The sequence below is a fragment of the Streptopelia decaocto genome (genome assembly GCF_964273445.1).
Source record: "Streptopelia decaocto genome assembly, chromosome: 5".
Taxonomy (NCBI): domain Eukaryota; kingdom Metazoa; phylum Chordata; class Aves; order Columbiformes; family Columbidae; genus Streptopelia; species Streptopelia decaocto.
Genome location: NC_138659.1, coordinates 34874120 through 34896780, shown reverse-complemented (window position 1 = coordinate 34896780; position 22661 = coordinate 34874120). Strand labels below are relative to the sequence as shown.

Sequence of the window (22661 nt, the reverse complement as noted above, 5' to 3'; positions counted from 1 at the left end):
TTCCTGTGTGCATCAGCAAACTATTGGCAACCTCCTCTGGTTCTATAACTCTCTCCCCAAAATAGTGCATCGCTTTGGGATGCGGACCCCGCGTGTGAAATACCGCAGTGGTTCGCCACGTTCCCAAACCGCTTGGGTGAAGCCAGGAAAGCTGTGGGGAGGGTGCCCGGGTTTGGGGAGGACCCTCAAGCCCCCCAAAATCTGGAGGAAAGCCGTGGTGCTTGGCTGTCGGTGTGCTCCTTAGGGCAGGGGGAGCTTCTAGATGCTGATTTGGGAGCTAAAAATGGAGAATTAAAAAAAAGCCCCACCACAACTGTCTAGGGCTGAAGTTCTTAATTGATAAGGAGGTGCAAATGAACTTAATGGGGTTAATTTTGTATGCAGCGGAGTCAATGAAACTTTGGTTGGATGTATAGCACTTATTTGGGTTGTAGACTGGAGCAGCTGCTGGTGGTGCCTGTGACTGCGCTGGGCTCTGCCACACGGCGTTGGGGTGTCAAATCAGGCAGAGCCGAGGGTATTTTGGCCAAGCCAAAGCCTGGGAGCCTGGCTTGTGTCTAGGATCTGACTAACAAACTTTCCAGCGCCGCTTCCCAGCCGTGACCATTTTTGGACCGCCTCCGAGCTCCGTTTACATTCCTGGCCCTCTTTCCCAGTGCTGGTGAATGTAACGTGTTAATCCCAGTTTTTTATCTGCTTTTGTTTTTTCTTTCTGCCTGTCGGTGTCCTATAAACATTGATTTGGCGGCGCTTCCCACAGCGGCCGTGGATGGGGCTGGTGTGAGCAAGGCTGTAGTGTTGGGGTCCTCCTAGATGGGACCCTCCAGAGTTGACCCAAATGAAATGGGTGAAAGCAGGAAATAATCCAGCTGGGAGCTGGGAAGTTGAGTTTTAATGGATTAGCTGAAAAAGCATCTTTCTGCAGCGGCAGAATAAGTGCGATGTTGGTGATGAGGGAAGCCTGAAGTCATCTGATGGCTTTACAGAACACCGAACCAGGCTGCCCAGGGGGGTTGTGGAGTCTCCTTCTCTGCAGACATTCCAACCCGCCTGGACACCTTCCTGTGTAACCTCATCTGGGTGTTCCTGCTCCATGGGGGGATTGCACTGGATGAGCTTTGAGGTCCCTTCCAATCCCTAATGTTCTGTGAGAAGATGAGCAGACCTTGATGCTGACCCTGCTCATACAGGTAGAACCATCCCAGGAACCCACCACTGTGCCCTGGCGCATTTTGAGTGGTCCATGCAAGGAGGGATTGCTCTGAGAGTGGGGGGCCTGGAGCCCCCCCCCATGTTTCAGAGGATGCCTCCAGGTCTACACCCTCTCCTGCAAGGTGGGAAGACCAAGTGTGGAAGCTCTGCAGGTGGTTTGCTCTTAGACCAGGCTGTTGTAACCAGCTGTGTTCAGGTTTGGGAAAGGGATGCAATGGATCCAGCTCAGCTTAGGGCAGCTGCTTCCCACCCCACATGTGGTTAAGAGCCCTGGGACACGCCTGGCCAACGGTGTGGGGGAGAGTGAGTTTTGGGGTGCAATCCCCCTTAGCATGATAAAGCAGGGGCTCCCTGCAGGCTTTTTCACACTAGATCCAGCAGCTGTCTGTCCCAGGGGATTAAGACCAGGAGGGGACATGAAAGATTGGTGTGGCTGGGGGATGCTGCATGGGGGTCCCAAGGGGATGTGTGCTATGGTTGGGGGGGTGCCGTGTGCTGAGGGGGTGGTTCCAAGGGGATGCGTGCTGTGGTTGGGGGGTGACATGTGCTGGGGGGGGGTGGTTCCAAGGGGATGCTGGGTGCTGGGGCGGGATCCCCAGCGGGATGGGTGCTATGGTTAGGGGGTGCCGTGTGCTGGGGGGGCGGTCCCAAGGGGATGGGTGCTGTGGTTGGAGGATGCTATGTGCTGGGGGAGGTGGTCCCAAGGGGATGGGTGCTGTGGTTGGGGGATGCTGTGTGCTGGGGGGGCAGTTCCAATGGGATGGGTGCTATGGTTAGGGGGTGCCGTGTGCTGGGGGGGCGGTTCCAAGGGGATGGGTGCTATGGTTGGGGGATGCTGTGTGATGGGGGGGATCCCCAGCGGGATGGGTGCTGTGGTTGGGGTATGCTGCATTGCCAGGAGGTCTCTGGGGAGATGGATGCTGCATGCCAAGGGGTCCCTGAAGGGACCGGTGCTGTGCCCGGGGTGGGGGTCCCTGCGACGCAAGGGTGTCCCAGGGCGGGGGGCGGTTCTCGGCAGCCGGAGGGCGCGGCGTGGGGCCGAGCGGCAGCGCTGCCCCTCCCCTGGTTCCTCCTCCTCCACCTCCTCCTCCTTCTCCTCCTCCTCTTTCTCCCGCCGAGGCTCCGGCGGTCGGGGCGGCCGCGGGGCTCCGCTCCCGCCGCACCCATGGGGCGCCCGACGGTGCGGCCAGCCCGGCGCGGGAGCTGAGCCCGGAGCCGCCGCCAGGTACCGCATCCCCCCGTCCCGGGACCGGGCATCCCCCGCGACTCCCGCTCCGGAGCCGGGCGCCCCCCCTCGCCCCGGGACCGAGCATCCTGCTCCCTCCGGACCAGCCCTTTTCTCCCTCCCGGGGCCGGCTCCCCCGCTCGCCCCCTCCCTGGGGTGGGGCGGGTTTCAGTTCCCAGCCGGGTGCGTGAAGAAGGGGACGGGTGGCGGGGAGGCGATGGGAGGAAGCTTTATTTTGCCCCGGGAGCGCAAGCCCCGCAGCGTGGGCATGAGGTGGCCAAACCCCGGTGAGGAGGGTTGAGCTGCAGCCAATGCTCTGCTTCAAACCTCTAGGAAATAGATGGATTAAGTAGTTTTGGGGCCTTGCATCCGCCTCGCTGTGTCCTCGCAGCTCTCGTGCTTTTGTAGCCCCTTTTCCTATTTAAAAGGGGCTTTTTCCCTCCCTCTTGCTGCCTAGGAGCCTGACCCGGGTGAGGAGCCCGGTGTGGCTGGCTGCCGGTACTGGCCATGCCCACTGCGGCCAGAGAGCCCCAACGTGAATTTTGGAGTTTGCATCTCTTATCTGCTTCCCTTTCACCCCTAAAAGCTGCTTGGGGAGCTGCAGGATGGCTCCCTGCTGGAGGCTGAAGATGGAGTAGGAAGAGGGGAGGATGAAGCCAGAGTCCCTTCCCTGCTTGGGGAGCATCCCAGGCTGGGGTTTGGCTCTGCAGCCTCCCATTTGGGGAGCACAGGAGGTGCAGGGAATCTGGGATCACTCAGTGATGGCATATATATGCATGGGACACCCGGTGGGCTCCTGTCCCTGTGTAGGACGGGGTCACCCAGGCAGAGCTGGGATGCAGAGAACATCCTAGGAGGACAGGCTGCTTGCTCTTGCTGAGCTCCCGCTCAGCATTTGTAGCCGCCAGGGCTGAAAGCGTCCAGAAAACGCGTCCAGGCTGCGTTTCCTATGGCTGCCGGACTTTTCCGGACCCTTTTCCTCCACCCTTTCCCTGGTGCATCACTACTCTTAGCGCTGGAAGGGGGGTGAACGCCGCCTCTTTTCCCCGGAGCGCTCTGGACCGTGGTGCTCGTGGCATCCCAAGCTGTGTCCTGGCTGTTAACCCCCCACCCTGGATGAGGGGAGCAGCAAGTTTTGGGGTGGCGGTGCTGGGAGCATGTAGGCACTGCCTGGGGAGGGAGCAGGCAGCGGCGGTGGGACATTTCCTTCCTGGAAGGCAGGAAGTGATTGTGTCTTTGTACGAATGACACGGAGCCTAAAAATAACCGGCAGGTCTCTGTTGTGAACAAACACGCTCCTGGGATTTGCTTGATTTTGCTTTATTTAAGAAAGCAGGGTGGGGGGGAAGAAGAAAGCATGGGAGAGCGAGCTCCGCACGTGCCACCGCATGCAAAACCCCTGAGCGTGCAAGGGCGCGTGAGATGGTGGGTGCTGGTGTGCACAACGTGCCGCTTGGCGTGCGAAAGGTGCTGCCTGGCTTGCAGGAGGTGTGATTTGCAGCATCCCATCTGGGCAAAGCGGCTCCGTGTCAATGGATCCCGTCCCATTTGCTCCGCCAGCCTTCCCCGGCGGGAGGGGAGCCGGTGGTTAAGCTATGAATAGCACAAAATCATAGCCTTCGCCTTCCCGAAACGCCCTGGCCGGGCTGCTCGTGGCGCTGAGCCTCCCCAGGGGGGTTGGGAGCGGGGGTGCTGCGCTGTGGGTGCTCCCTTGGGGTCCCCACCCTCGGGGACACCCCCACAGGGTCACGCTGCACAACCTTCTGCCAGGAAGAGGTGGAAATTGCGCGAGGTGAACAATTTGGCAGAGTGGGTTTGGGCGCGGAGCTTCCTGGTGAACTGGGAGCGTTGGTGTTGGAGGAAAGCTCCTCCGCCCCATCGTTTTCTCTTTGGAGATGCCCCTGGCCTTCATCTCCATCCTTTATGGCTTTTGTTTTAATTATTCCCTTGCACTGCTGAAAGGAAACTTGCAGTAAGCAGGCTCGCAGACCTTGAAACCACACGATTCGCAAATGGGAGCTTTTGTTGCTCTTTCCATTGGTGTTCATTGATGAAACCACTCATGCATCAGGCAGCCTGAGCGTCTCCTGCATGTCCTTCAGCCGCCTCCTGGCCCTGGGAAGCAGCGCCCTGGGGACTGGCATGAGGGGACCTTAAAAAGGGCAGTAAAGGAGCTTTTTGGGGAGGAGAGGGTACATGTGGCAGCTGTTCATCCCAAGGGCAACCTGCACCTGGGCTGCTGTTACCCGTCACAGGTGGGCTCAGCCAAAAAAAACATGTCTGTTTGGTATCCTGCCAACGAGATACTCACCTTTATACCTTAATTCCTCTCATGTTTTGCTTAGTGAGGAAGGTTTGACACTGCTGATTAATAATTGGCTGTAAATGGGGTTTGGGAGCAGGGACTGCAGCCTAGGTACCACTTCCAGTGCCTCTCAGCAGGCAGCAGCATCCTCCCCGTCCATGGTCACCTCTGTGGCGGGGTGCAGAGTCACATTTTGGGGGTGCTATGCCTGGATGCCTTCTTTTTCCTCCCTTGGGGACATGGCACTTGGTTTTTTGCTGAAAGACAGAAGTGTGTTGGGAAGGGGGTGTGAGATGCCGAGTCCTCGTTATCCCTCGTTATCCCACTGGGATTTGGGGAAAGGTTTTCCCCTCCTCCCTGGCAGAGGCTGCTGGTGGAGCAAAGGGCACGCACGGGATCGGCAGCACTGATCTCGGCCAGATTGAGAAATACCCCTGTACTTTCTAGGAAATGCTGCTTATTTAGTTATATTTTTGGCGGTTGGCACTCGCTCTGCAAGGAGCCCAGAGCCCGTCAGAATGGAGGGAGGTTGGCTTTGCTTGTTTAAAAATAATAAAACCACCAAGGCTTGTAAAATCAGAGCTGTTTGCTGCAAAGTTGGCTTTCCGGAGCTTTTCTTCCTCCCCATCGCAAAGCACTTTGGGTTGTGTTGCTTCCTTGCCTTATTTCACCCTTGCAGCTTGGTGGGCGAAAGATGTGTTTCAAATAAACTGGGACTAAATATGTTACTTCTCACCTTTTTGTTTTATTATATATGTGTGTATATATATATATATATATATTTAATAAGCCAAGCTGCTTCCTTCCAGCATCACCAGGAACAACAGGAGCCCGGTTCCCACGCAGCCTCTGCTCCAGGGTAGCTCCCAACACACACTGGCCCCACCAGCAAAGAGTTTGCTGCTTGTATGTTATTTTCACTGTTTTCTGAAGAACAAGGTTAAAGAGCACACTGGGGTTGGGGGGCTCGGCTCCAACACTTCCCCAGGGCTTTGGCGATGCCCCTGAGCCGCACCAGGGCTTCCTGCAGGCTGCGGTGGTGTTTCCTGCATCCCTGCGTGGGTCAGCGATGCTGGGTACCCCCGGTCCCTTGTGAGTGTATCCGTGCTGGCTTGGCACCAAAAAGCTGCTGGGGAAGGAATGGATGAGTTAGGAGGATGCTGCAATTGCTGCTGCTTCCCAGAAGGGCTATGCATTTTGTTTAAAATAAAAAAAACACAAAACAAAAATATATAGAATAAGCTGGGGATGCACAGAGGGAGATTTATTTGATTTATTTGATTTCCTGCTGACAATGAGGCGGGCGGGCAAGCGCACGCTTCCTCCTCATCGCGACGGCCGGGGCAGATGCATCCTGCAGCTGCAGCCCGGCTGCCCCCCGCTATATTTAATCCATTGTTTGCGCTGACTTTGAGTCCTCGCCAGGTTCCCGGGCATGGGAATAACCCCGCGCCGGGCGACACGGGAGACGAGCAGCTTGGTGAGGTGGGGGCTGAGCACCGCGCATCGTGGTGACCTGTGTGGGAGCGGCTGCAGAGCCATCTCTTGGGATGCTCAAGCATCTTCAAGGAGAAGGTGCAGGCAGGAGGCAAGGATGCTGTGCAGGGGGGTTCGGCTTCGCATCTCTCCTAGAGAGGAAACCCCTAGATAAAGCGTCGTGCAAGGGAGGGGATGCTCAAAACCAGCTTGCACCAGGTGGTGGCTGATGCCACCATAAAGTCCACGTGGATCACCTCCAAGCATCTGAACTTCTCAGAGCAGCATGAGAACAGTGCAAAGCCCCACCAGCTTGGCTATGTTTGTTTTTTCCTTTGAGAATAACTCAGATCTTAACACACCAGGCTGAGACATTGGATACAGTCGGGTTCTTTTAAATACAGGTGAAGTAATTAAACTACTATTTTTTAATTTATTTTTTAAGGGTAGCTTGCCTGCTTAAGCACCCGCTTAGTGTTTGCTAACTGTGTTCACCTACCGAGTGGGGGGAAAACACCTGTTATTTGGGCTAATCCGGAGCCCTTTGGTGGGCTTGTCCCTGAGCTCCTGCCCAGCTCGGCTGGCCTGTGATGGTGGCTCCATTGTGTCTCTTCTCATTGCAGCCACCAGCGATATTTGGGAGGCTTTTCAGAAACAAGATGGTTTTATCTGGTCTCCTGGGATGGGGTTTTGCTTCCCCAGCCAACCCAGCTTTGTGTCCCAGTTTGCAGGTTGGGCAGCCCTCCCACTCCCATGGGATGCAGCAGTACCAGTAAATATTTACTCCCATACGGATAATTTAGTGCTTCCCTCTTCCTGGGGGTTTTTAGAGCAGTTCCCGTGGTTGCCCAAAGCACCTATCTTGGGGTGATTTGGGTACTTTTCTAGAAGATGCTTGCTTTTGCCGGCTCGAGGGAGAAAGAAGCTGAAAAGTGATTTCCTCTCTCCATTCATTTTGTGGTTTGAAAGAGCATTTTCAAATCTGCCCGTTTTCTTTTCAATCTGTTATGATGTGGTTTGTTGGGGGCGGGGGGGGAATAATCCCTGGGGGTTTTACAGTGAAGGTGGGAGACTGCGGTGGGGGGAGAAGGACGAAGTAAATAGGAAGTAAATTGGGGGTGAGTCTCCATTCCCCAGCATGCGGACGCTGGAGCAAAGCCAGAGGGGTTGGTACAGCTTGTTGGCTGCTTTTGAAAAGATGCACTGATTCTGAGCAAAATAAGGAGAGAGGTGGGGGGAAAAGGCATTCTGGCTGAGCTCCGAAACACGCAAAACCTCCCTACATTTATTTTTTATTTCGCCCCAACAGTATTGATGTGAAAGAAAAGCATAAGGGCACTTGGAGAAACGGCACTGGCCTGAAACAGCTGTGTTTTGGGTTTTTTTTTTTTCCCCGCTTCTATCTGGTGTAAAAGAAACCAGGCTGCCTAATGGTGCAGAAAATTCCCGGTTGGAGCAACAAGTTGTCTGTGGAGCGGGGAAGGAAGATGGGGAGGAGGGGAGAAATCTGTGCTGGGGCACGGCTGTCTCAAAATAGCACATTTTCCGGAGGCTTTTCCCCCCCGCCTCGAAGCGTTTGCAGCTGCTGGGGGCATCGCGTTCCCTGGGAGCACAGGAAGGGGCTGATCCGGTGCTGCCGAAGCCGTTTTAGGGCTGGGTTAAAGGCAGCCCTGGTTTCCCCGCGTCGCCACCGAGCAGGTACCGTCCCCCTTGGGATGCTGCCAGGGTTATTTCCCACACAGCACCAATACAAAGGAGGATTTTTTTTGGGGGGGAGGCTGCCTGGGTAGGGGTGGGCAGAGGGGTTTTTTTGGTTTTATTTTTTCCAGGCTACTCCTTTCCATCTCTCGCTTCGCTTGGTTCCCAGACAGTCGGCACATTGTCCGGGACCGCTGGAGTGTGGCAGGATGCTCCTGGATGCCGCCAGCCCCCCCGCCTCGGGCCAGCCCTTTTGTTTGCAGCCACGTTTAGGGATGAGCTCCCTGGGGATGAGGGGGGGGGGTGTCAATCTGCTTTTGGGGTTCCCCATCTGCCCTGGTCCTCCAGGATGGGAATAACCATCACCATTGCTTGTTAATAGCTGGAGGAAATCCCTCAACCTGGTGCCTCTGTTGCAATTAAGGGGGGTTTCTCAGCGCTGCGGGATTATTTCTTGCTGTGCGAGGGGGACGCTTTTCCTCCTCGCTGCCTTCTGAGGATACAAAAACCTTATGTGGGTGCTTTACATGCCCTCCCAGCTCCTCCTTTGCTTACATCGAAACACGTGCGTGCGCACACAGATGCGCAACCTCCCAGAGCTTTGCTCGCCGCTCCTCAGTCCTCAATTACTAAATATTTAGCAAAATTTACTCAGTGTAGAAGCGTTTTCCACCCAGGGAGGGACGCCGGAGTGGTTTATGGGCGCCGTGAAGCGCAGGATGAGGTTAATGGACAGGGAGCTGACGAGTCCCCCCGCAGTGCCATCTGCTGACTCAGCAGATTTGTGTTGCCGCATCCAGCGTTTTGCCTTTATTTTTTAGTTCTTTTCACCCCCAGCCCCACTTTCAGCTGCTCCGGGTCTGGATTCTCCCTGGCGAAGGGATCCACATGGCAGGCAGGGGTGGAGAAAACCCTGGGCTGGGTTAACGTTTCATCCCAACCCGGCCTCTCCTCGCCGGCTGTTGGGATTTTCCCTTCCTAAAACTGAGCAGCTGAAAGAAACCAAAACAAATTCCTCCTCCTTATCCTTCCCTTTCTTCTTGTTTCATCTTTTCCCCCCCTTCCCCTCCCCTTTTCCCCCCCTTTTTAAAGTTTTATTTCTTATTTTTAATATTTTTTGTGAGTTTATTTAACGTTTTCCCTGCGGTGGCAGCCGCCCGCGGATGATGGGGACGACGGCCAGCACGGCGCAGCAGGCGGTCTCAGCATCCCCCCCGGACAGTGGGGCTCTGGGCGAGGGCAGCATGGAGGACCAGCGGTCCCTCAGCATCCACTCCTTCCAGACCCTGGGGCTCCACAACAGCAAGGCCAAGTCCATCATCACCAACAAAGTGGCACCCGTGGTCATCACGTAAGTCCTTGGCCTCCTCTTGCGACTCCTAAACCTCTGTTTTTCTGCGCCGCCTTCTCAAAATATTGCTTGTTTTTAAAAGGTACAACTGCAGGGAGGAGTTTCAGATCCACGATGACCTGCTGAAGGCCAACTACACGGTGGGACGCATTTCTGAGACGGCGCTGGAACACTACCTTGTGCAAGTGAGCATCAGCACCGCTCTGTGCCAAACCCGTTTCAACTTGGGGTTTGAGGACCTTGAGGTTTTGGGGGGGGGCTAATTTTGAGGATCACCGAGAAAAAAACCCACTTCTCTTCCGAGCCTGCTTGCTCAAACCCACTTATTCGCCATCTTCTCTCTGCCTGTCTTGTTCTGCAGGGGAAATATTTCATGGTCAGGGATGTCTATGGCAAACTAGATGTCTTGAACACTACGGGCAGCTGCGGCGCTCCCAATTTCAGACAAGCCAAAGGAGGTTATGCTGTGTTTGGCATGGGGCAACCCAGCCTCAATGGCTTCAAACTCGTCCTACAGAAGCTGCAGAGAGAGGGCCACAAGGTTGGTGGGAAGCTGGAAATTTGGGGTGGGAAAAGGCAGGAGAGCTTTTTTTGGGCAGCTTCTTCCTCCTCTTCACAGGAGTGTGTCTTCTTCTGTGTCCGTGAGGAACCTGTGGTCTTCTTGCGGATGGAGGGGGACTTTGTGTCCTACACGCCCAGGGGCAAGGAGAACCTTCATGAGAACCTCCAGTGCCTGCAGCGGGCAGAGACCCTGGAGTTGGCCATCCGCAAGGAGGTGAGGCGGGACGAGATGGGGTTCATCACAGAATAGTTTGGGTTGGAAGGGACCTTCCCAGCTCCCCCAGTGCCCCCCCTGCCATGAGCAGGGACATCTTCACCAACTCAGGTTGCTCAGAGCCCCGTCCAGCCTGGCCTGGGATGTCTCCAGGGATGGTTCATCCACCACCTCTCTGGGCAACCTGGGCCAGGCTCTCACCACCCTCATTGTAAAACACTTCTTCCTCGTGTCTGGCCTGAATCTCCCCTCCTTTTGTTTAAAACCGTCACCCCTTGTCCTATCGTCCCAGCGATAACGGGGTGTATGTATCCCCCCACCTCAAAAAATGGGGTTGTTGGAGGTGGTGGGTGCCCCATGGGTTTTAATGGTGGTGGTCCCCATCTCCACTAGATCCACGACTTTGCGCAGCTGAGCGAGAGCGTCTACTACGTCTACAATGATGTGGAGCGCTTGCGGGATGAGCCCCACACCGTGCGTGTGCAGGGTGAGGAGGACATCCAGGTGACAGAGGAGGTCTACCACAGGCCCGTCTTCCTCCTGCCCTCCTACAGGTGCTGCCCTTCCTCCTCCTCCTCCTCCTCCTCCTCACATGTGGCTGCTGGCTTTGCTTTTGCAAGCTGGGCTCTTCATACCCTCTTAAACCACATGTCCTCTGCCATGGTGGGGATGAAGTTGCTCCCAAGGCCTCATTCTCCTAACAAGGGTTGTCGTTGTGCCTGGCAGGTACCACCGGCTGCCCCTGCCCGCTGAGGGAGCCCCTTTGGAGGAGCAGTTCGACACTTTCATCTGCTTCCTCAGGGTGAGCTGAGCAAAAGCACCTGGTCTGTGAGGCCACGTCAGGTTAGGACTTGCTTCTGCACCTGGGTCAGGGAATGTGACTCCCCGAGAACATCATCTCCTGCTCTTGGGTTGGTGCTGCTCATTAGAAGATGCCTGTGCCTGTGGTTGCATCCTGTTCCTGTTGCTGTAGATCCTGCTGGAGAAGTCATAGAATCATAGAGTCTCCTGGGTTGGAAAGGACTCACAAGGATCACTGAGTCCAACTCTTGTTCCTGCACAGGACACCCCACAGTTCACACCATGTGTCTGAGGGCGTTGTCTCATCTCTTTTTGAACAGTGTCAGGCTTGGGGCTGTGACACCTCCCTGGGGAGCCTGTTCAGTGTCCAGCACCCTCTGGGTGAAGAACTTTTCCCTAATATCCAACTCAAACCTCCCCTGGCCCATCTTGCTGCCATTTCCTCAGGTCCATGTTGTCCAGCTGCTTGTCCCTACTCCTGGCCAGAGGTGACCATTCGTCACCACCTCCCAGCATCCCTGTGCAGGTGGCTCTTCCCCAAATGGGTTTGGGAGAAAAGATCTGGATTTAGTGCAGAACTTTTGATGGTGGAGCTGCTCATTTTTAGCCTGGGAGCTTTCATCTTAGTGGCTTGGGAACTGGTGGTGGGAACATCTCTGGTGGGGTGGCCAGGCCAGTGTCAGAGGCCACAGGGTGTGGGGACACAGTGGATGGACTGCCCATTGTGCTGTCCTGGCCCACCCATGCCATCTCCTGAGCAAAGGGGAGATGCTGCCCACCCCTCCATGCCTGGGCAGGGCCATCGTGGTGACAGAGACCGCTCTCCTGGGTACCCCTGTGGTCCCCATCCTCTGTCCCTTCCTCCTAGGAGAGCCCCAGCCTGCTGCTGCGGGACCCTGGTAGACCCCCTCCGGCACTGCTCTTTGGCTGCCAGACTGGCGTGGGCAGGACCAACCTGGCCATGGCCATGGCCACACTTGTCTTCTACCACCACCACCAAGGAGCTGCTCAGAAGCCTGAGTAAGTGGGGCAGCCCCCGGGGATGGGAGGGGGGGATACCTGTGCCCCTGGGACTGGTTTGATCCTCCCCTTAGAATCACAGAGTGTTTTGGGTTGAAGGGACCTTCAAAGCTCATCCAGTGCCACCCCTGCCATGAGCAGGGACATCTTCACCAGCTCAGGTTGCTCAGAGCCCCGTCCAGCCTGGCCTGGGATGTCTCCAGGGATGGTTCATCCACCACCTCTCTGGCCAACCTGGGCTGGTGTCTCACCACCCTCACTGTAAAACAATTTCTCCCACTCCAGCCTCCCCCACCCGCCTAAAACATCTCCCAGGCTTCGGGTCATCCAGACCTTCATTGAGATGGTCCCCAAAGGCCAGCAGATAGTGGAGGAGGTAAGAGGATTTTGGCAAACCCCCAAGCGCGGTGGGTGGAAGGGGGTGAGGTCGGTCTCCCCCCTGATCTGGGGCTTCTCGCAAGGTGGATCGTGCCATCGCTTCCTGCTCGGAGATGCACGACATGAAGGAAGCCATCTACGAGTACAAGAAGAAGCTGGAAGGGATTGGGGAGGACTATCAGATCCAGGTACGTTCATCAGAGGGATCGCTCGCATCCCTGCCACCGGTCCAGGGTGATTTATCAAGCTGGTTTTGTATGGGGATGAGAAGAATGTAAATTCTGGAAATCTGATGCTTCCCATGAGCTGGAAATTTCCCAGGGACGTGAAACCTGAAAGATTGTGGAGCTTCTCAATTGTTTTTTCCCTCAATTGTTTAAGAGCCATCAGATGGAGCAGGCTCGGGTTTTGGGGGAGAAAGCTGTGTGTTTTGGTCTTCACCGCTGCTTCTGGGCGATGACCTTGGGGGAAAATAATATATCGTGCCCTGGTTTTATCAGCTCTAAGATTGGAAAATCCACACAAACCTGGCTGGTAAAAGTCCTCGGGATCTGGGAGGGATTGCTGCTTAGAGGTTTTCCTGCGAATGCGCTCACTCAAGGTCAAGCATTCCTATCTGTAGATTTCTGTTTTTGTCTCCTTTGCTTTGAAAAGCCATCAGTGTGGTTTTTCATGCTGGAAAACTGTGGTTTCCCTTGTTTGACCCAGATGGGTCCTGCCGGGTGATGGATGGATGGAGTGAGCAGGCTCAGTTGGCAATGCTGCCCAAATCCCAGCCTTTTTGGGGGATTGATTTTCCCATTTACATACTAAATGTGGAGTAGAAGTGCCATTTGTAAAGTGCAATCTAAACAACTGGCGCTGTGCGGCCCAAGCAAATAGGCTGGAGCAGAAAAGCACCACGAAAATAGCGGGGAAAGAAAAGTGTTTGCTGGCGCTTTTTTCGGCGTTTAGTGGCAAACCCCAAATTTCAGCCCCCTTTTTAGGGTGGATTTAGGTATGTTTGGTGCTGCTTGTGTAATGGCAAATACTCTTGCGCAGTAGGGGAAGCTTGGGCAGGGGATTTTGTCACTGCCTCGAAGCATTTTCCCAACTCTTCCCCACTGGGGAAGGCTGCTCTATGTCATTCTCGACTCCGGGGAAACAACTGGCCGGGGACCGACTGCCGTAAATTAGTGGTGAGGAGTGTTTATTTGAAGTCTGCACGGAGTGAGAACAGGTTTAAACAATGGCAAGGGGCCAGGAAAATGTGCTGGGGGAGTGGGAAGGATGAGGAGGGGTGAAGGGCCATTGAAAAACCAGCCTGGGCTTGGTAGGGCCGCAGGTGGTACCGGAGGGATTTGCTGGGTGAGCTAGCAGAGCCCTGCTTGCTTTTGGGGAGAAAAAGGGTTTTTCTGGGCTCAGAGGAATGACCTCAAGCCAGACTGTGGCTTTCTGCCCTGTGTTTGGGGTAAAAGTGGAGATTTAAGTCCTCAAGTGATGGTGACACAAGGGTAGGTGCATCCTGGCATGGGATGCTGAGCATTGCCGGACCGCTGCGGTACCCAGCTGAAACACAAGCGGAACATCCCCCTGTTTCACCAAAAGCCTGTTTCAGGGAAATACTGAGGGATTTAGCTTGGGTGAGAGCACCAGGCTGGTTTTTATTGCAGGAACCCAAGTGCTTGGGTAGAAATACCGCAAACCCGGGACGGCCGCATCCCTCACAGGCTTTGTTTTGAGTCTCCAGACCAAAACCGGCTGCTCTGCCTCTTGATAAATCACAGCGGGCCAGATTTCTCTTGCAGAGAACAAGTAAATATTCCTGAGTCAGCCACGTAATGTCAGATTTTTCCATTCGACCCTGGGGATGGGGTCACAATGGACTCCTCAGAGATGCTCCTGTGGCGATGCTGCGGGTTAATTTGTTGGGTGAGATGCTAGGATGTACAAACCCTGCCTCGAGGGCTTCTGAATAATGGAAAATCCTGAAGGTTTGAGCTTGTGCCTCCCTGGGAGGAGGTAGCTGTGCTGGGTCACGTGCCTGGTTTGGGGAGGTGATGGTGAAGACGGTAATGATGAAGATGAGGAGGAGGAGAGCTTGCTTGAAGCCATCTACATAGGCATTGTGATGCTTCTGGGGATGAAGGCAAAGAGGAGACACTTTGAAACAATATATTACCGGGGTGGGTGCAGGATCTTGTATCGACCAGCCCCCTTCCCTTGGGTCTGAGTCTCCCGTTTGCATCTGGACAGTGTTATCTCCCGGGGACAGCAACGCCCCTTGGGGCTGCTTGGAACCGCTCCCGGCGTGTCCTTGGGCTAAAGGGAAGGTTTGGGTTGAGCTGAAATGCACGTTTATGCCTTTAAGCATTATTTAATACGGAAAACTTGGAATGTTGAAAAAAAAGGCACCAAAAAAACTATATTCCAGATTGGGTTCTGTAGGTTTTCTCCCACCTCTTCTTATTTGGGAGGGGTTTCTTTCCAAACAAACAGCTTGATGAAATCGGCATGAACATGCAAAAATCCTTCTGAGCGACTTACATGGCATTTCTGCCCCTCTTTCCACCCCCAAAAAATACTCCGTAAAGAAATGCCTCAGCTTGTTTGCTGCTTGCTGGTGTCTCTCCCAAGCCAGGGGGACCAGGCAGCGTTGAGCATTGTGAATCCCCCCACCTTTGCTTTCAGGGGAGCAGCACCAAAGAATATTTCCTCCAGAGGACTTTGCAGAGCCTCGAACGCTATTTCTACTTGATTGCCTTCAACTACTACCTTCATGAGCAGGTAAAAATAAACCCACCAATCCAAAAAACCCCTCTTTTGCTATTTTTTTATTGGTTTCCCTGTGCAGTGTGAGGGAAGGGGTCTCTGAGTTTCCCAAGCAAATATAGGCTGGTTTGTTTGTTGTTCTTTTTTGGTGGGGTTGTGGGTTGTGTCGGGGCAGGGGGTGCGAGCCCAGGCTGATGGCGCGTCCCCCCCGGCCCCCTGCCGGCAGTACCCCCTGGGCTTTGCCCTCAGCTTCAGCAGGTGGATGTGCCGGCATCCCGAGCTCTACCGGCTGCAGGCGGAGATGAACTCCTCGGAGCTCACTGTCACTGGGGATATCGTCACCAAGGGGACACGAGTGCTGGTGAGTGCCTGTCCTGGGTGTAGGGATGGGGCTTGGTGGCTCCTCGTTGTCCCTTGGGAACGGCACCTTTCTGGGATGCTTGCCCTTGTTGTAGGGGAGGTGTGGAGTATTGGGGTCTGAGCTCTATGTTGGGGTGTCCAGGTCCATGTTGAGGTCTCAGGTCTGTGCTGAGGTCTTCAGGTCTGCATTGAGGTCACCAAGTGTGTGTTGGGGTGTCCAGGTCCATGTTGGGGTCTCAGGTCTGTGCTGAGGTCTTCAGGTCTGCATTGAGGTCACCAAGTGTGTGTTGGGGTGTCCAGGTCCATGTTGGGGTCTCAGGTCTGTGCTGAGGTCTTCAGGTCTGCATTGAGGTCACCAAGTTTGTGTTGGGGTGTCCAGGTCCATGTTGAGGTCACCAAGTCTGTGTTGGGGTCTTCAGGTCCATGTTGAGGTCTCCAAGTGTGTGTTGGGGTGTCCAGGTCCATGTTGGGGTCTCAGATCTGTGCTGAGGTCTTCAGGTCCATGTTGGGGTCTCAGGTCCATGTCCAGACTGCATCCTCATCAAGGATGGGCAAGGGGCCAGACACCCCCTGTGCACATGGATGTGTCCAGTTCTGCAGGCCCGGAGTACCGGGGTGCTGGAGTACCCCAGGACATGAGCCTAAGCTGCTGGCCTAACTGCAGCTTCATCTTTCTGGGTGCTCCTGACTGTGGTGGGGTGAAGGAGGCCAGAGCTGCTGGTGGCTTGCTGCTGCTTTGGCATGGTCTTGCTGCAAGAAGAGCATCTCCCACCTTTGTAACGCAGCTGTGTGTGTCTTTGTGCCCTGTTTTGCTGAGGCTGGAGGGGTTTGGGAACTTCTCCTGAGCATGGTGTGCTGGGAAACCCCCCTGCAAACCTAGGAATGGGTGCAATGTGGGAGTGTCCCCTTGCCCAGGCTTTGCTCTGCTGCAGGTGGCAGACGAGCGCTTCTGCCCAGACATGATGAGCACTGCCAAGGAGATGAATGTGGCCAACTTTCGACGGGTCCCCAAGATGCCCGTCTATGGGACGGCGCAGCCCAGCTCCAAGGTGAGGGACATGCACCCCACAACAGCCAGGGACACCCAAAACAGGGGTCCCAGCCCTCCCCATCACCCTCCCCTTCCCTCAGAGCCTGGGCAGTGTCCTGCGGTACCTGACGGATGCCAAGAGGAAGCACAGACACATCCTCTGGATCAACCTGCGAGAAGAAGTGGTCCTGGAGGGGAACGAGCAGATCTATACGCTGCGGGAGCCCGGGCAGCTGGAGGAGCTGATCCCCGTGCCCACCGCCTCGCCTCAGCAGCTGGAGGTGAGCCAGATGTTGGGTACAAAGCGGGGGTTCTGCTTGTTTTGTTCTTTTCTTTCGACAACGACAGACAGGCAGTGGTTGTATTGGGTGCTGTGCTTGGTTTGCACCCACCCTGTGTGCTGGAGGCTGTGGACAGCCCAGCTGATGCAGAACCAGGTGGTTGACCAGCTCTTTATGGGACTGCAAAAATAAAGGAGTCCTCCTGGCTGGGCTGTCACTGTGCCAGAGTTTGCAAAGGCAGAGCAAAGCAGACGTCCTGCCCCGAAGAATTTATAGCATGGCGTGAAAGCCAGGGTAAAAGGCACCCAGGGAAAGGAGAGTAGATGTTTTCAGATGTTCCCAGCTTGGTTTCTAGAGGAGAATGGGTAGTGGAGGAGCTGCCTGGGGTGGTGGGAGATGATGCTCCTGAGGCTTCCACCAAGCATGGTGGGGACCATGGTCCTGGGCAGAAGCAGGGGCCAGGACCTGGTGTGGAGTTTTGTGTTGTCTACGGGGTGTTTGAGAGGTATCTGCATCTAAAAAAAAAATGATTAGTATCTTGATATGTTAAGAGGAGTGGGTCTTACAGTGAGGGTTTCCCCATCCTCTGCAGAAACTAGAGGTGACCCTGAAGGGTGACCTGCTGAAGTGGCAGAAGTGGCTGGAGGTCTACCTGGAGGTGGAGAAGCAGATGAAGATGTTCAAGAGTTGCCTGACCCTGCAGGAGATCTTCAGCCAGCAGAAGAACATCTTCCCAGGGCTGACCTACCGCCGCATCCCCATCCCCGATTTCTGTGCTCCCAAGGAGCAGGTACCCCAGGGATGGGGTCGCTGCTGTCACCTCCTTCTCAAGCCATCCGTGCTGCTGTGGGGTGAATGTCACTTGAGTGCTCGATGTCACCCAGCCTCAGGGTTATGATGGTGTGGCCAGGTTCAGTGTGGGGCGATTGCTGGGGCAAGGAAGGTCCCTGGGGGGCTCCTGAGCAAGGGGGATCCCATGGTGGGGATGGGAGGTGGGTTGCACCCATAAACCACCCCTGGCTTTGCTACCGGCAGGACTTTGACCGGCTGCTGGAGGCGATGAAGAGCGCCCTGGCTGAGGACTCACAGGCAGCCTTCATCTTCAACTGCTCCAGTGGCCGGGGCCGCACCACCACGGCCATGGTCATCGCCGTCCTCACCCTATGGCACTTCAACGTGGGTACTGGGGTCTGCAGGGAGAGTGACAGGCTGGAGTTGGGGCTGCTGGGGAAACTGATGGGTGTGACATTTCAGGCTTCCGTGCCCATGCAAAGGGGAGGTGCAGGATGCCTGGTGTCCCGGTGGGTTGGGTTAGGGGTCTGCATGTCTGCTCAGCTGTGGGGCAGACCCTAAGGGCACCATCCTCTGTCTGCCCCAGGGCATCCCCGAGATGAGCGAGGAGGAGATTGTGAGTGTGCCTGACGCCAAGTACACCAAAGGGGAGTTCGAGGTGAGTCCTTGAACCTGACTCTTGTTTCAGGATCCCCCACTGAACCCACTCTTTGTTACCTTAGCCACAGCTGCATTTTTGGAGGCGCTGGGTCCTCTCGTGGGCTGGGAGGGAGAAGTCAGGTCGAGGCGAAGAGGCACCTGGTGAAAGCCCCTGTTGCTTCTACCTGTGCTCCAGGTGGTGATGAAGGTGGTCCAGCTCCTGCCCGATGGTCACCGGATGAAGAAGGAGGTAGACATGGCCCTGGACACTGTCAGCGAGACAATGACGCCCATGCACTACCACCTCCGAGAGATCATCATCTGCACGTACCGGCAGGTGAGCAGGTCCTCCCCATTGGCACAAGGCCACCGCCAATCCCAGAGGGTGCGACCAGGCTCTGGGACCAGCCCTGCTGAAGCTGTATGGTTTTGTGGCCTGAAGCTTGCTGGGATGCCACCAAAGAGGCACCAGGGGCTCTTTTGATCATGGTCACCTGGTGTCATTTTGCATCTTGTGTCGCATCCCACCTGTCTGGTGCTGTCCTGCATCCTGGCCAGCATCCTCCCTGTCTGGTGCCACCCTGCATCCCACCTATCTGGAGCAGTCCTGCATCATCCCCCCAGCATCCTGCCTGTCTGGTGTCATCCCACATGCCACCCGGCATCCTGTCCGTCTGGTGCCGTTCTGCATCCCACCCAACCCAACATCCCACATCCTGCGTTGCACCCCGTCCTGCATCCGATCTCACATGCCGGCCGTCCGGCTGAGCGCAGCCAGCAGGGGGCAGGGCTGGTCCGTCCCGCTCCACTCCCAGCCCTGAAGGCTCCTCCAGCTCCTCTGAGCTCAGGAAGGGGGACCCGTCCTTGAAGGGACCCCCATCCTCAGGAGGAAACCCCTCTGTGCCCATGCGGGAGGCATCCTGCAGCTGGCTGAGCCCACAGCCTGCTGGAAGCTTCTGTGCAGCTGATGAAGGGGAGAAAGGACAATATTTTTAGATTTCTTTATGTATTTATTTATTTTTAAGCTGTGCAACTATTTGATGTGGCCCCGGAAGGGCTGAGCTCAGGGCTCAGCATCCTCCCTGCTGGGGCTGGATCGACCAACGTCCCCACTAGTGATGGTTTTGCCCGCAGCTGCCATCGACCCCTGTTTTCAATTAATGGCTATGAATGATTGATCTGGGGAAGAAAACCCAAAGCATTTAATCACATAGTAACATCCACAGCTCCCCGGGTGTTTGCCTCATGGTTTATGGGGTCCTCTGCATTTTTTTGGGGGCTGGGGGAGAAATCCTGAGCTCCATGGCATGAGCCGCTGGGGACTGAATATTTACAGCAACAGCTACTGTGAAATTATTGGGATAAGTAATTTTATATATCTATATGTTTTTTTTTCCCCAGTGATGCATAGCCCGAATAAGAGAATGATGGGAATTTTATAGTTTAGGCATTGCCCTAATGGATGTTTAATTAAGCCATGGTTAGTGTTTAGAGTAGTGTGGGGTTTGGGTGAAGAGAGGGAAGGTAAAGGTGCTCTGGTACTTGCTTGGGTTTGTTCCTACCCCTTCCCACCCCGAAGAGGGAGGAAAAAAGTAGGAGAATATAAGAAAATGATATATAATAGAATAATAAAATGACAAATAATAGGAAAATTAAATAAAAATTGAATGGGATGGGATAATAAAATGATAAATAATAGGACAATAAAATAAAAATCCAATAAGACCATATAATAACACAATAAATAATAGGACAGTATAATAAAAATAAATAGGATAATAAAATGATAGGAGAAATATAAATAAATAGGATAATAAAATGATAGGAGAAAATAATAAATAGGAGAAAATAATAAAAGTAAATAGGACAATTTAACAACATGATAAATAACAGGATCTGCAAATACTAGCACATAGGTGCAGAGGAGACACCTTTTCCCAGGCCAGAATCACTCACCTGGTGCTGCCACAAATAAGGGTGCAAATGAACAAACCCCAAGGCTGGTGTGGCCTCTCCTCTTCCTATGGTGGAGGATGAGGATGAGTCTGACCAGGGGAAAAGCCTTTTTCTATTATTTTCTTCTCCTTGGGGAAATGCTTTGCAGTCCCGGAGCTCCTGCTTTCGGGTATGGTTTGTGGCTGGCTCCTGGGCACACACCCCATGTGCATTTAGCGATCTTTTGTCTATTTTTGAGCTCTGTACAAGATAGGGGAAGTTTTTATATGCTGGAAACCACAAGTTAACGAGAGCCTGGGCTGTGGGCTGGAAGGATGCACTTATTTTTGTCCCCAGAGTGGGTCCTTCACCACCCGGCTTCTCAGGTGGGGTGGAGAGCGGGGCTGTGGGTGAGGACTGGGGTGCCTTTGGGATGCTCTCCCGAGGCGGGTACTACTTCAGCTGCTCTCCTGCTCCTTCCAGCGGAGGTTGGGGAAGGATGAGAAGGAGACGCGGACGCTGCATCTGAGGAGCCTGCAGTACCTGGAGCGCTACATCTACCTGATCCTCTTCAACGCCTACCTGCACCTGGAGAAGAAGGACTCCTGGCAGCGGCCCTTCAGCCTCTGGATGCGGGAGGTGAGGCTTTCCCTGCCGGAGCGGGTTGGGCTGCTCCTCCCCACCCCAAACCTGCCCCTTTTCTGAGTTTTCCAGGGCTTTAGTTTGATCTGCCAGTTGTGATTGCAGCATCTGGGGCTGGGAGGCCACCAGCCAACACCCCTTCCTTGGTTTGGTTAGCTTGGCTTGGCTCTCCTTGCACCCAAACCCACCTCTAATTTCTTTGGAGTGTATTAAAAATACAATAACCCAGCCAGACGGGTTGGAGGATTGAAAGGAAAGAATAATTAAAAGCCGGGCTGGGGGAGATGGGACTGCTGGCACCAGGCATCTGGGAGGATTGGAAAGCAGCTCCAAATTCTCCATATTTCCTGCTTTTCATTATTTTTCATTATTATAATGCAGCAATTAGTTTTTTCTCTCCCTGGGTTTGCATGATGTGAAGCAGGCACTGCTCGCATTTGTGTGTAGGGGGAAACCTCTTGTCCCTTTGCTTCTCCCAGCGTCCCTAATTCATATAGGCATGTTGGATCTGCCAGGCAGGAGGTGACAGCGGCGGCTGCCAATTCCTCTCGCTGTCCCCCTGTCCCACTGGCAGGGGCTGCAAGGAGGGGTATCAGTGTCCACCCCAGCATGGCATCCCAGTTATGCTGGTGTTTGCGTTGCCTGGTGGTGGCAATCCTTAAATGCGGCGCCCTTAAATGCGGCGTTAGCTCTGTCTCCCACCTCCCTTGTTTCTTGGCAGGGTGGAAATACACCCAGCTTGCGGATAAAAGGAGCCTTTGACCCCCAAAGCACCCCTTCCCACTGCATAATCCCCGTGGTTTTTAGTCAAAAACAAGGCACCGTTGTAGCTTTTTGGCAGAAGGGCGCCAAAGGCAACAAACCCAGTGGCGGCTGACCCCGGCAGCAAGGAAGCGGCTTAGAAAGATGTATAAACCGTGGCTGGGGGAAAGCTGGGGTGCTGCGGGAGGGGGTGGTACCCGGATAAAAGGAGATGCTGGGCACCTTCCCCACCCAGGAGGGAGCAAAAGCACCCCCAGGATGCTGGGGCGAGGGGTTAAATCTCTTTTCCATCTGCTTTCAGGTGGCGGCAGTGGCCGGGGTCTACGAGGTCCTCAACCAGTTGGGCTTCCCCGAGCTGGAGAGCCAGGAGGGCAAGTCCCTGCGCACGCTGCGGGGCCGGTGGCGGGCGCAGGGCAGCACCCCCCGCCCCTTCCGCGGGGAATTCGTGTAGGGTCAGGGTGGGGGGGGGTCCCCACTGCTTTTTCTTGGTGGGGCAGAAGATCAAAAAGACTGTTTTCCCAAAAAACCTGGGGGGGTGGGGAGGGAGGGGCGAGCCCTGGAGCTGCCTTAGAACGCGGGGGATGTTTGGGGTTCTTTTGGACGCAATAAAAATATTGTAAATTAAAAATCGATCCTTTTAGGCAGGTGCTTAATTGTGAGCGGGGCGGGGGGGGGGGGGTGTATGGAAAAGCGGCTCTGAAATGCTGGATTTGGTGGGTGCGTGGAATTGTGACAAATTTTTCAGGACTGTGCTCACTTTCTCCCTAAACCATTGCGGCACGCACGCGCAAATATATCTATTTATATACAGATATGTGTATATATGCATAGATACACAAATATATATAGACATGTGTATATATATATGTATGTATATGTGTATATATACACACAGATATCTATTTATGGCTCCATATATCTGGAGCCATAAACACTTGCAGCCTGGATTAGGGCTCTCAGAGCTCCCTGGCTATATTTAATGTTTGGGCATCTTTGGTTCTTCTCAACTTTTTCCAGTTGTGGATGCAGCTACGGTGCCAGGTTTGGGGGTCCCAACTGCCCCGTTTCCCCCTCCCCAAACCTGCCAAGGTGATGCTGTAGAGGGTTTAGCTGCTCAGCAAAGAGTAGATGGAGGGGTGATAGAACAGGATGGGGAGCACAAAGCAGGAGCACACGCTCCATCTTTCCCATCTCTTTGTTGCCAAGGATGGGAGACTCTGGCAGCAGA

At 54.6% G+C, this 22661-nt stretch overlaps 1 protein-coding gene across 1 annotated transcript; it reads left to right on the top strand.

The window, feature by feature from the left end:
* The first annotated feature begins 2317 nt into the window (after positions 1–2317).
* Positions 2318–22001, top strand: PALD1 (phosphatase domain containing paladin 1). The gene is made up of 20 exons (XM_082054001.1): positions 2318–2437; positions 9070–9267; positions 9350–9452; positions 9629–9808; positions 9887–10042; positions 10436–10596; positions 10769–10844; positions 11712–11863; positions 12149–12239; positions 12325–12429; positions 14912–15007; positions 15219–15353; positions 16285–16401; positions 16484–16663; positions 17256–17453; positions 17699–17839; positions 18042–18113; positions 18291–18431; positions 20513–20668; positions 21735–22001. The coding sequence occupies exons 2-20, from the start codon at positions 9080–9082 to the stop codon at positions 21882–21884; spliced, it is 2598 nt and encodes an 865-aa protein (XP_081910127.1). The 5' UTR covers positions 2318–2437; positions 9070–9079; the 3' UTR covers positions 21885–22001.
* The last annotated feature ends 660 nt before the right edge of the window (positions 22002–22661 follow it).